Source organism: Corythoichthys intestinalis, chromosome 19 (genome assembly GCF_030265065.1).
Source record: "Corythoichthys intestinalis isolate RoL2023-P3 chromosome 19, ASM3026506v1, whole genome shotgun sequence".
NCBI classification, from domain to species: domain Eukaryota; kingdom Metazoa; phylum Chordata; class Actinopteri; order Syngnathiformes; family Syngnathidae; genus Corythoichthys; species Corythoichthys intestinalis.
Window position 1 is genome coordinate 29,334,595 of NC_080413.1, and position 13,650 is coordinate 29,348,244.

General features: G+C 40.2%; 1 protein-coding gene across 2 annotated transcripts in view; it reads right to left on the minus strand.

Moving 5' to 3' along the window:
• Window positions 1–13,650, minus strand: part of ches1 (checkpoint suppressor 1) — a 209,614-nt gene that overhangs the window by 16,625 nt on the left and 179,339 nt on the right. For both annotated transcript variants that reach the window (XM_057823681.1, XM_057823680.1), the window contains exon 5: window positions 2,142–2,250. In XM_057823681.1, the coding sequence (XP_057679664.1) occupies window positions 2,142–2,250 (109 nt within the window). The remainder of the gene's footprint in view (window positions 1–2,141; window positions 2,251–13,650) is intronic.

A 13,650-nucleotide genomic window follows, 5' to 3' on the forward strand; every position in this document is an offset into this window, starting at 1 on the left:
TATCCGTCATACCGCCCCCTACAGTATTATCTATTTTTTCTGTTCCAAAAACGCAGGGAGAAATCCCTCGCTTACTGCTGCAAGGCTCAACCCTCCCCCACAGGTTGTTGGTTAGTGTCAGTGAGTCAGCTGTGCTACACGATGGCTGGAGGAGGTTAAACTCCTGAACTTTTTCCTCCATCGAAGAAAACTAAATCACTGGTATGGGATTACTTCGACTACAGAAAAGTTACAGACGGCCCCGGCTTAGAGGAGGAGGGCCAACCGAGATGTAAAACATGTTTGCGGATAATGGCTGCCGAGGAGGCAAAACCTCCAATATGATTTCGCATTTATACAAAATTAAAGGGTAGTTACACTGTCATGAACGTTTCCCACCAGCTACGAGAGTTAACTCCAGCGTGTTTAGTGTGTCTAGCGGTGGTAAAACGTGTTTTTTTTCTTTTTTTTTTAAGGTTATCATACCATCATAATCTCATGCATTCCCGATTCTAACACTTTTGGAGTTCATTTGGAGTTCTTAACTCATTCACTCACAGCCATTTTCACACGAGCAAGGCCCTTCGCTCCCGGCCGTTTTATTGGATTTTGACTGATTTTGCAAGGCCCACAGAAAATTCTATTCTATTGCTATATAAACATGGAACCCACCAAAAGAAAGATTAGACTCTCTTCTTTCAGCAGAAAAAAAGTTAGTTCATATCTTTTCCATTCTTTAGCAATCAGCATTAGAAAATAGCTTAGTTTGAGCTATTTTCCAATTACTGATGAAAAAAACAGAGAAATTGAGCTTTTTGTGAAAGCATACATTTCAAACATAACTTTGACTTATACACAGCTATTTTTTGTTTTCGTTACATCCCAAACATCGGAATAATGTTTTCCTTTTACAAAATAAAATAAACAACAAGACAAGTAGAGCTTTTGATTTGATCGCAAAGTAACAATTTATTTACACATAACTATTGAACTGTTGAACTATTTCCGCACATAACAACGGGGCTCTCGGCTGCTCCCGTGGCTAATCTGATGAGTCCGGATCAAGATCGGTCTCACTTTTTTCATCATTTTCATCGTTGGTTTCAACCTCGGGCTAAGGAGTAACGCAACGTGAGCTCCGCAGAACGCGTGTGGAACCTGACGCTGTTGTGGACGTCACCGTCTGTCTCATCAAGATAGATTTTTTTGAATCCTTCTTTGAGGATGGTTTCGTTTTCTTTTCAAAACACTCCTCCAGTGTCGTTTGCCTTTTCCCCCCGATCGTTCTCCACATTTTTCTCAAATTCTCACGCGTCTTCACAAGATCCCTCTAACTTCCGTTTCCTGACTGTTTTTCTTCACTTCCTTTCTTGGCCCGAGATAAGTTCTTACCAAATGCGCTACTGAGCTCCAGTGGCCAGTTTTATTGGTTTAAAATGGGTTTTGAGCTTTGCGCATTATATTTTAGATAGATTGGAACCGATAGATGCATCTTCTAAAAAACAAAAAAAACAAAACAAAAAAAACCGCAAAAGACGTATAAATACGTTTTTGGGACACTGAAGTAATTAAAAATAGAACGTATTTATACGATTTTAGGAGCAAATGAGTTCATCTTTGAGCCAAATACGATCAAGTGTCCAATCAGTGCAAGCATGTCTATCTGACTGTCAGGGCCGGCCCAGCCTATACGCAGACTATTCAGCTGCTTAGGGCCCCTGACCACTAGGGGGCCCCCAATCTGGCAATTATTTAATTTATATTTTACTTCGTTTACTACAGTTTGCTCTATTTGACTTTTGTGAGTTTTGATACTTGATTACAAGCTTAAAAAAAATAAAAGTTCTTCCTTAACTTCTTTCTTTCCTCTTTTAGAAAAAGGTTTGGCGCTATCTACTGTCAGTACTGACAATCATTTGGGGTGAGAAGTTTGAAGTATGCAGTGCAACAAAATCTGATTAATATACAAAATATGGACGTATGGTTTGGATTGCATGTATGGGTTTCACAGTACACTGTGACGAAATGGTGGGCCAAAAATATGGGCCCCTTTGCATTATTTTTGCGTAGGGCCCCCAAATGGCCTGCTGACTGTCAAAATTGGAAAGTGCTGATTTTCACTAAATATATGGTTGGCAGTGGCAATAGTAAAAGCAACCCACCTAATGGCTGAAGTTCTGGTCCCAACTGGGCTTACAGGAACAGGTCTTATAACAGGGAAGAGAGCTTGGCTCCTGACACGGGCTCCATTTTGAATCACACTACGAGGAACTAGAAAACAAGAGCAAACACACAACATTAGACAAAAGAAATGAACACAAACAAATAATGTACCAGTATGTAATCCTACAAAATGTTGAGGCTGTCAAATTGAGGACTCTAAATCGTTATGGTGCAAATATCAGTGTGAATGGTTATTTGTGTGTCGTGTGTTTGGCTGCCTGTCAATCCAAGGTTTACACGACCTCACGCTCAAAGTCTGCTGGGATAAGCTTTAACTCATTTGCAACCCTAGTAAGTATAAAAGATGAAAAATGGCTGGATGACTGGATGGATGGAAAGGAGAAAAAGACAGTGGTCGATTCTAAGAAACATGATTAGATGGCGATAAGAGCTTGCAGCAGCTCAATGAGTCTCCGCCGACCATCCGAGGAGGCCAACAGGGCTCTATTGATGAGCAAGGCAAGGTTAAATTGAGCGGGAAAGCGTCATAAATGAGTTAAGGGCGCTGTGAATCATTCAATTACCAACGACTGCTGGGCACTGCTAAATCCAGCCTATCCCATGGGTACATGTTGTTTGAACTCAAGATGAGCAATTTTGAATTCACTTAGTGACATGTTTATTCTGTTTATGTATTTTCTGTTTCTTAGTGGCAATAAAAGAAAAGGTGAATTTCCCCAGATCGTTTTTCCGATGTACTTTTGCATACCTGTTCCTTGTAGTTCAATGTTTCATCAGACCACAAGGAATTTGTCCATATTGCCTGGTGAATCATTGATGGGGTATTATTATTAATTTGAATTTACCAGGCTGAATTTAAAACAAAACAACCATGTGTATCAGCAACAGCAATACCTACAATTAATCATGTTGGTGACATTATGCTTGGGGCTTGTTTTTCTTCAGCTAAAACTAAAGTCTTTAGTCAAGGCGAAGGGAGGAATGAACAGTTCCGAATACCAGTCCATTTTGGCACAGAACCTTCATACAGTAGCCTGGCAAGTCAGTCTGACTTTCACAAGTACAAGATACAAAGCGAGTCAGTCTGGTCTTCTGTGGTTTGAGCTGGATTTCCAAATCAATGTTAGAGGTGGGACTAACAGGCACAGACTGAATTTGAAAGAGCTTTGTGGATAAAAAAAATATCATGTATTTTAGCAGGGCTGTGTTAACTTTCGATATTCATTTTTAAGCAAATAATAATATAAGCAGAAAATGCACTGTTGGATTGCATGAATTAGGATTAGGGCTGCAGCCATCGATTATTTTAGTAGTCGATTAATCTATCAACTAGTTAGTTCGAATAATCGAGTAATCGGATTAGGAATATTTAATGCGTTGCAGAATAAATTTTAGGAGAACAAAGGCTTGATAAGATACTTTTAAGTACTTTCAAAAGAGCATTAAATGCGAACACAAAATCAAGTTTTTCTTCACGCTATACAGAATTATTTGCACTTTCATTTAAAAATAAATTAAAATTGCTGACCTTAGCTCCAAATGGTAAAAAATAAATTAGGATCTACCTGCAATAGTAGAACAATTGGCTAACTTGCATAGCAAACGTCCGCTAGCTTAAATGCTATAAAATGCTAGCTTTTTTTTTTTCTTTTCTTTACAATGCTCATAACAAATTGTTCAAACACATATTGCAACAAAAATGGCTAAATATAGGTATAAACTATATTTATGTATATTTATATATTAAGAATATATAAAAACATAGCAATAACAAAAACTTACTTCACGTAGGTCTTAACAGGGAGCTGGATTCAGCCATGTTAAATGTGTTATCATATTCACTGTTGCCACTAGAGGGCAGTACCCACCCAAATCAATAAAACTAAATTCAAACACTTTCAAAACAAAAAATTACAACACCACTCTAATTAAAAAAATACTCGAAGCATTATTCAATTGATTCAAAGCTTTTTTTAATCGAATTCCTCGGGTTAATCGATTAATCGTTGCAGCACAAGGTGGGATATCATGATAAACAGTGGTCTGAAAAAGTATCTGAACCTTTTGGAATTTTCTCACATTTCTGCATAAAATCACCAACAAATGTGAGCTGATCTTTGTCAAAATCCCACAAATGTAAAAAAAACAAAACAGGTTTGCTTTAACTAAAACCACCCAAACATTTATAGGTTTTCATATTTTAATGAGGATAGCATGCAAACAATGAGAGCAAAGAGCAATTGAAACCAATTTTTACCAAACAATTTAAGTCAGGTGTGTGCCAAATCACTGATGAGTGGTTTAAATCTGCCCTGCCCACTATGAAACACACACCTGTCTTGGTGAGAAGCAATGTCTGATGTGCATCATGGCTCGGTCAAAATAGCTGTCTGAAGACCCGTGATCAAGGATTGTTTATTCGTATAAAGCTGGGAAAGGATACAAAACTATCTCTAAAAGTCTGGATGTTCATCAATTGACAGTCAGAGAAGTCTACAAATGGAGAAAGCTTGGCACTGCTTGTTGCTTCTCTCCCAAGGAGTGGCCGTCCACAAAAAGATGATGCCAAGAGTTCAGCGCAGAATACTCAGAAAAGGTAAAAAAGAACCCTAGAGTGTCTGTTAAAGACTTACAGAAATCACTGGCACAGTCCAATATCTCTGTGCACAGATTAACTGTATGTAAAACAATGGGCATGAATGGTGTTCATGGGAGGACTCCATGGCGGAAGACACTGCCGTCTAAAAAAAACATTGCTGCTCATTTAATGTTCGCGAAAAAGGCATTTGGACACTCCACAAAGGTTTTAGCAAAATATTTTGTGGACGGATGAAACCAAAGTTGAATTGTTTGGGAGGAACACACAACGTCATGTGTAGAGGAAAAATGGAACCGCTCCCCAAAATCAACACCTCATCCCCACCGTGAAGCATGGTGGAGGGAGCATCATGATTTGAAGCTGTTTTGCAACCTTGGGGCCTGGACAGCTTGCAATCATTAACGGAGGAATGAATTCAAAAGTTTATCAGGATTTTTTCTCAGGAAAACCAGAGGCTGTCTGTCAGACAGCTGCAGCTAAAAAGAAGATGGATGCTGCAACAAAACAATGATCCAAAACGCAGAAGTAAATCAACCTCAGAATGGTTTCAGAAGAACAAAATACATGTTCTGGAGTGGCCATTGAGATGCTGTGGCATGACCTAAAGACAGCAATTCATGCCAGACATCCCAGGAATCTGAATGAACTACAGCAGTTTTGTAGAGAAGAATGGCCAAGATTAGTCCTGGTCGATGTGCCAGACTGAACTGCAGCTAGCTACAGGAAGCGTTTGATTGAAGTTATTGCTGCCAAAGAGGGGGCCACAAAATATTAAATGTGATGGTTCACTCACTTATTTTCCCCCTTCTTTCATTGTTTGCATACTATCCTCATTAAAATATGAAAACCAATAAATTATTGGGTGGTTTTAGTTAAAGCAGACACTTTTTTTTCCATCTGTGTGATTTTTACAAAGATTCACATTTGATGGTGATTTGATGCAGAAAGGTGAGAAATTTCGAAAGGTTCAGATACTTTTTCATACCAGTGTATGTCTGATAAACACTGATGGATGCATACTGAAGATCGTAAACAGGTTGATTTCAATTAAAAAAAAAAGTTTTGTTTTGTAAAGTACTGTAAATGAAAACTACTTTTCTATATGTACTAGTAGTAATTCAGCCAAGTAATTATTAATAAAATAAATGTCAAAGGCATATTCCAAAGCCGACCTGCAATCTGATCAAAGAGTGGGAGCATACAGTAGATCATTTTTCACAAAACAATTGTATTGGCAGCATGATGGGAGCCAAGTATAGAAAGGTTCTGAAAGTGGAAACTTGCTGCAAATGGGACAAACATTCACCTTGCAGCAGCTCGACACTCGGACCACTGCACAGCCGGGATGATGGAATGGCTTTGGAACAAATCCCTGACTGTCCTCGAGTGACCCACAAAAGCTTGGACTCCCAAACCTTTTGAAAATCGCTGTTGAGAGCTCAAAATCCTGCTTTACCAACACTGCTGATCCAATATGATGTGTTCTACACTAGATTTATAGCTCTCACCCACTTAACATGGCATAGCACTGTATAAAAGAAACCACACTATGTGTGGACTCCTCCTATACCACTGCAAGACCAGCATTTGAGATGTGTGAAACCAATGTGTTGGAAAATCCAACACATAAAAACGTACAACATCACTGACCTTAAAACTTTTTTTTTTACATTTCACACTCCCTTTTTATTGATCTACTCGAGATGTTCATTGCCAACACTCCACACTCTTTTAATTACTATGGCAAGAGGGGTAACAAATCTGTATTCTCACCTTCTTTTGTTTGCACAATCAATATCTCTATTGTATACTCAACCATAACCCCTTGGAGTGACTTTTAGTCGTAAGACGGCCTCCCTGCAGGTCAAAAGTCCTGGCAACATAGAAAGCATCTACCCATCTTGTGATATAAAACAGATCGCGTTTTGAAGATAAGGTGCGACAACCAACACTAGGGATGGGAATCGAAATCCGATTCCAATTCGGAACCGGTTCCTAGTGTTTCGAGGCCTCGACATCACAATGAAAAAGCCTTAACGATCCCTTTAACGAGTCCTGAAGACGCATATTGCGTCGTGACTGTCTTGTTGTCCAAACGCATCAAACTAGCATGGCGCCCAGAACCACCCGCTCCAAAGTTTGGCTACACTTCACCAGGAAAGAGGGTGAAAATGAAAGGTTACGATGGTTTAGCACGAAGCACGAGCATAGCAGCAGTAAACATAACAATGACAGCACGTAGGTTCAAACGCTCGAAAGCATGTCTTCACTTCACGAGGAAAAATTACAACAAAACGACTTGCAATCATTGCAAGGTGGAGATAACTGCATCGGGAGGGAATAGACTGCACTGTCCTCACCGAGACAGCTATACAGCTAGCTAAACTCCGAAATGACGATACAGAAGACGTTGGTATAATTTGCTGACTTTATTCAACCATCACTTGAAGAATGAATCTAAAAATAAAAATGAAACAAATCAATTTCGTCCCCAATAACAAACAGGTTTGCATCAACGTAAATCAGCGATGATTAGCCGCTAATTCAGTTATAACAAAACAGTTAGCATGCGTTCGCTAGCATTAGCACATCGTTCAAACCACTACACAACTGGATTTAAGTGTCCGATCGTGAGTGGAAACACACAACAACAACAACACAAAAGATGATACATACAGGCGTTGCCTCTGTAGATATTTTACAAGCATGAACAAAGAACGTAGGGTCGTAGCAGTGCTTCCCTCTCTCACTAACTCGCTTGGATGAGGCATTTCTTCTTATTCGCGTGTAAGAGCGCTCTTCTTCACATATATTGCTAACGGCAGACCAACGACCTATTTGCCAATATATACCAATATTTTTAATTTCTATTTGAAAAATGTTTCAGTAAAATGTTAAACATTCTTGTGCATTTGCCACTTATTGCCACAGTTAATATTGAGGCTTTAGGCCTCTTTTGACCTTGTTGTGAGTTTGTAAGGTTGTGACTTCTGATTAAACAAACTCGATGCCAATCAAAACGTTTGCTCTTCTTTTTCCCCAAATTAGAATCGATAAGAGAATCAATAAAGAATCAAATTGTTAAGCAATATCGATAATGGAATCGGAATCGTGAAAATCCTATCAATTCCCATCCCTAACCAACACCTTACACAAGCACTGCTCCAAAATGGAGACTGAAGCCCCTTTCACATACGCCTAAAGCGGAAATGTGAAGCAAGGTTGGCCAACCATGTATTTGAATGATATCAATGGCTAAACAATATAAAGCATATTTTCGTTTTTTTTTTTTAAACACAACCCTTCCAGATTCTTTGTTTAACCCATAGCAACGCCCTTGACGATGAAAATGCTTTTCTTCGGCAATCTTCGGAAATGATGTCACACCTAGAAGTGCGAGGGAAGTCCGCCATAGAACAGTATTGTTTGTTGCATTGTTTCTCGGTAAGATTCCACGGCGGTGTGTGGCGATGTTTTGTTCTCACTCTAACGAAAAGTTGTTTGAGTGGCCAAAGGATAGCAGGGCACGTAAATGGACATCTTTCGTTCTCACGAAGCGAATGAATTTCGCGCCATCATCGAGTAGTGTTCTCTGCTACAAACACTTTGAAGATGCCTGCTTCCTTAACCGGTCTGCTTATGATCAAGGATTTGCCAAAAAGTAAGTGTGATTTTTGGAAAGATGACTGATGACTTTGTCAAAGCAGAGCTGCCAACTGTTGTGGAATGTACAGTAGAAGCTACCGACGTTAGCCGAAAGCCAACTCTTGGCAATAGTCGTGGCATAGTTGTTGTTGTGTTCGCTAGGTTAAGCGTGTTTAAATTGTGCGTCATCTACGATCTTTTCCGAAAGGGTTAATCCACTGTCAATCGGGAAAGGGGTGTGGATGTGAATATAAGCGGGTCGGCGTCGCGGTAATTCACGGTCACGTTGCCGTAAGAGACACACACCGCCGGTGAGTTTGTGCACATTTATTTGTATTTGTATTATGTATTTCCACCTTCATGCTTCAAGCATTGCATTGCATTTGTACGGTTCGGCGTTTCTTTCACGGTGATCGCTTGATAGCCTTCTAGCTTGTGTTTTAAGAGAGCCGCTGACAGGTGACAACTAGCGTGTTGGCAATGAGTCAATCCCACAGCGAATTAGCGTGCACTCAAGTCACTCAGTGAATCATGGGAAATGTAGTCTCGGGACAACACTGAAGTGGTGCTTTGTAATCTGTTCGCTTATGTGCAAAAACTACATTTCCTCACGCCATTAGACGTCACTTCCTGCCGAGAGCCCCAAGCAGTGTACTGTTAGTTCCATGTGTTAATAAAGAAACAAAGTTGTCAGCACATCGTGTGTTCGATACCTTTGTCAACAAAAAGCTCATAACAAGACACTATGCACGATCCGTTTAAGAGACGCTAGGACTGGAAGTAGTAGTAGCTGGTAGTACGAGGCGAGGCGGAGATGAGCGAGAAGCATAACTTTGCGGTCGAATGTGAAGGCAGTCCGCTATTATTTTGTTTTCTTATTGTTGCCACAATAAAGTGGAGAAAGCCATCAACGACTCATTTCCTTCTTTCCCCCCAACGTTTTTATATTATTATTTTTATATGCACGAGAGCTGCCGGATCTGCCAAAATGAACATGCAGTCTGATTATTACTTTTTTAAACAATGTCATCAGATAGACAAAAACATAAAATTATGTGCAAATGCCTGCATCTTCAAATCATGAAAATCATAACAGCCTATATCTTACCAATCTTGTAATCTCGATGGGTCTTGTCTCCATTCCATATCAGGTAGTCTAGGCACATTGTTTGCATCCTGATTAGTGTCTGGCTAATACATGTTAGGTCCAACATAAAATTCCAACCTCCTCATCTTCCTCCAACTCTTCAAAAACTTGGATCTCCTCCCTTGCGCTCGATCTATCGCTTATATCGCTGTTTGAATCATTGTTTGAAGGGCTTTGTATGGCGGCCATATGTATGGAGCGCTGCCATCGCTGTTCCCGGTATGACGTATCACTTCTGGGTTCGTCCCCTTTCAGGATCGAACTTCGGAAACACGATTATTTTGTCAAATATGCAACATATAAATATTTTTTTTCATGCTTTATTTGTTGGACAATGTTTAATTACTTTAATTGTGACCCTATTTGGCATGTTATGAAATTACTTCACATTTCTGCTTTAAACACTGTTTAAACGGGCAGCCCCTGTATGTGAAAGCAATTTCCCTGGTCGACTGACACGGAGATTACGCGGACATTTAACGGGTTGCGTCTTAGTATAATGTCCGGGACTTTCCCGGGACGAGGGATATGTGAAAGCAAGCGTTAAATTCCCGGGTCACAGCACAATGGCTGATGACGTAAATATCTTTATTCACAGTAAGACAAAAACCTGTAAACAGACATTGCAATTATCAACATAGCAAGCTGGAAATAGCAAAATTAAACTGAAAACAACGAAATTAAATTGCTACTGGATCGTAAAGCCGAGGAAGAGAGTCCATCATTCATCTTTGGAAATGTGTGGCTTATTTTTTTTGCCGATGTTAGAATTCGCATCTGCGGAAACAAGGTTGTACCTCAAAGCATAAAACAAAGGAGGGATGCCTTCAAGGGTTTATTAATTACAAACAAAAATACACGTGATCCCAGAAAAGGGGGAATAACACAATCGGTCAGTGACAGTAGGTCTATGGGGAACAATAATACTAACCTAAACGGTAGGCAGGGAAGCCGATAAGACAACAAAACAAATACACTCAAATACCAGCACAACGTAGAGGATTTCAAAACAAGGGCGGCAGATGAACAAGCGAGCAAATACACGAAATGCGAGAGTACAAGGTGTTGAATGGCGCCCAGCAAGTTAACTCATTCACTCCCAGCCATTTTCACCGGAGCAACCCCCTTCACTCCCGGCTGTTTTACTGGATTTTGACTGATTTTGCAAGGCACACAGAAAATTCTATTCTATTGTTATATAAACATGGAACCCACCAAAAGAAAGATTAGACTCTTCTTTCAGCAGGAAAAAAAGTTAGTTCATATCTTTTTCCATTCTTTAGAAATCATTAGCATCAGCATTAGAAAATAGCTTAATTTGAGCAATTTTCCAATTCCTGATGAAAAAACAGAGAAATTGAGCTTTTTGTGAAAGCATACATTTCAAACATAACTTTGATTTTAACACAGCTATATTTGCTTTTGTGACACCCAAAACATCTGAATAATGTTGTCCTTCTACGAAATAACATAAACAACAAGACGAATACAGCTTTTGATAGCAAAGTAACAATTTATTTACACATAACTAAACTACTGAACTGTTGAACATTCCGGGGAAGGCTCTCGGCTGCTCCCGGTTGAATGAGGAGGCTCCCAGTAATCTGATGAGTCCGGATCAAGATCGGTCTCACTTTTTTCATTATCTTCATCGTTGGTTTCAACCTCGGGCTAAGGAGTAACGTGACGTGAGTTCCGCAGAACGCGTATGTTGTGGCCGCGCCTGTCTTGTCAGACAGGGTAAACTTTTCCCTCATCACCATCTGTCTCATCAAGATAAGATTTTTAAAAAATCTTTCTTACACGATTGTGTCGTTTTCTTTCCATAACACTCCCCCAGTGTCGTTTGCCATTTGTTTTCCATCGTTCTCCACATTTTTCTCACGCTTCCTTCTTCACAAGGTCCCTCCAACTTCCGTTTCCTGACTATTCTTCTTCACTTCACTTCCCTTCATGGTCCGAGATGAGTTCTTACCAATTGCGCTACTGCCCTCCAGTGGCCAGTTTTATTGTTTTAAAATGGGTTTTGAGCTTTGTGCATTGTAGTGAAGTTGCTCTAGAACCTAGAGATGCCTCTTGTAAAAAAAAACAAAAAAAAAACGTAAAAGACGTATTAATACGTTTTTGGGACACTGAAACAATTAAAAATAGAACTTATTCATAGGTTTTTGGGAGCAAATTAGTTAATATCTCGGCACCCTTCTCTTGATTCGCCTGGGCGTGAATACAGTCTTGATGAACTTGAATTGACTGCAGTTACGACGTCGGGAAATGCTCCCACAACCGGTGTTCTGCAATTTCTACGCGGCGAGACGTCCTACACAATGCTCAGTGCGCTTACACTAGCATCCGCACACATGCGCACACCGGTTAAAAGCAGCGAGTACTCGCTATTTTTGTCTTCATTGAGTTTTTTTTTATGACCGCTTCATTGCTTCTCATACAGTACGTTTAACCATTGTGTTTTCTATTCTATTCTATTCTATTCTATTCTATTCTATTCTATTCTATTCTATTCTATTCTATTCTATTCTATCAGTAAAAGACTATAAAAATAAAGTAGACGTAGCGAACTGACCAGAGATTGTTGCTCCGGTCGAGCCCCTTTCCTCTGGGTAGCAGTCCTGCTGTTGCAGCCTAAAACTCTGTGTGTTGTTCACATGTTTCCTCTTCAACTGCTTTATCAGGTTCGAGGTATTCAAACTGGCCGATTTAACTCCACCTCTCGAATCTTTCAGGCCGCAAATCTTGCATGCATCTATTGTACTCGATGGAGATTATAAGCTGAAATATGTCCAGACCGCCGACATTTTACTCTTGTAGTTTGTTTTTCCTACATGTGAAAAAGCTGCCCCGCCATTGGTTGAGCGCGGCTATTGGTCCACTCTCATTGGTCTGGAACAGGTCAATAGCGATAGCTGCTTGGCATGCAAAGTGATCACGTGTCATTACACAACACAGAATGCAGTGACTTTCAGGAAAAAAAAGCAACATTTAGTGTTTGCAGTGACTGTCAGTAGAAAAAAAGTTGCGTTCAGTGTTTACCGATAAATGGTATCGGCGCCCTGTTTGTTGGTACTCGCCGATGCCGATACCGATACCGATACCACCTTTTCGGGCCGGATCGCCCCCTCCGCCCATACTGTTATCGGTATCTTTAGTACGTTCTGCCTGTATGCAGCTAAACAAAACAAGTTGAAAGCGCACGGTAGTACTTTGGTTGACAAATTCGCCTCGTGTAGACGTTTCGCTGATGTAGGACATTTTGGCAATACACTCTCTGTAACAAAACATGGTCTGACCAACAGAATATGAGAGCCGATACCAAACAAAAATGACGTAATGTCCGGGTTATAAAATCGCGTTAGCAGCCCTCCCCGCACAGAGAGCGTCCAGTGGGCAACACTGGAGAAGTCTGTGAAAGTGTCCAACCCGCATCATTCCCGGGATTTTGGCCAAGCTTGAACACAATGACGCGTAAATTCTGCGACACCTTACATGGCAATTTACCGGGATATGTGTGTGAAAGGGGCTTGAGGGACTTAACTTTCGTGCGCGAAAAAGAGAGTAAATATTGTGATACAGTCAAGATGCATAATCAACCTACTTGATTTGGCATTGATTAAACAGTATAGTAACACTATTCTGTGATTACTAGGTGTAAATCAATTATGTCTCATTCGACAGGATGCCACCAATTGTCTGTAGAGAGCCCTGGCCTATTTAACAAACACAAAACAAATAGAGCTCGCTATGCATATGTGAAATATTGTATACGCATATATTAGCCAGAAGAGAAGTAGAGAGAAGTGTATGTATAAATCCGAATCCTCCATGACTCAAAGCTGGTGGCTCACCACAACACTTTCCTTAAACAGCTGTCATCTTCTTCTCACTCAGTTCACATTTCAAAAACTACCTGCTGTTTGCGCTGTCTGCTGCCCAGGCTTGTTGAAAGCTGCTACAAACACTAAGCCCCCACATCAATACAGCTTTGTTACATTCACCAGGGGGGCTAGCGCCTGTTTTCATGGTTTGTTTGTTGGTTTGTTGCTTGTGTGAAACTTTCTGTGTACAGTTTTTGATACATGAACTT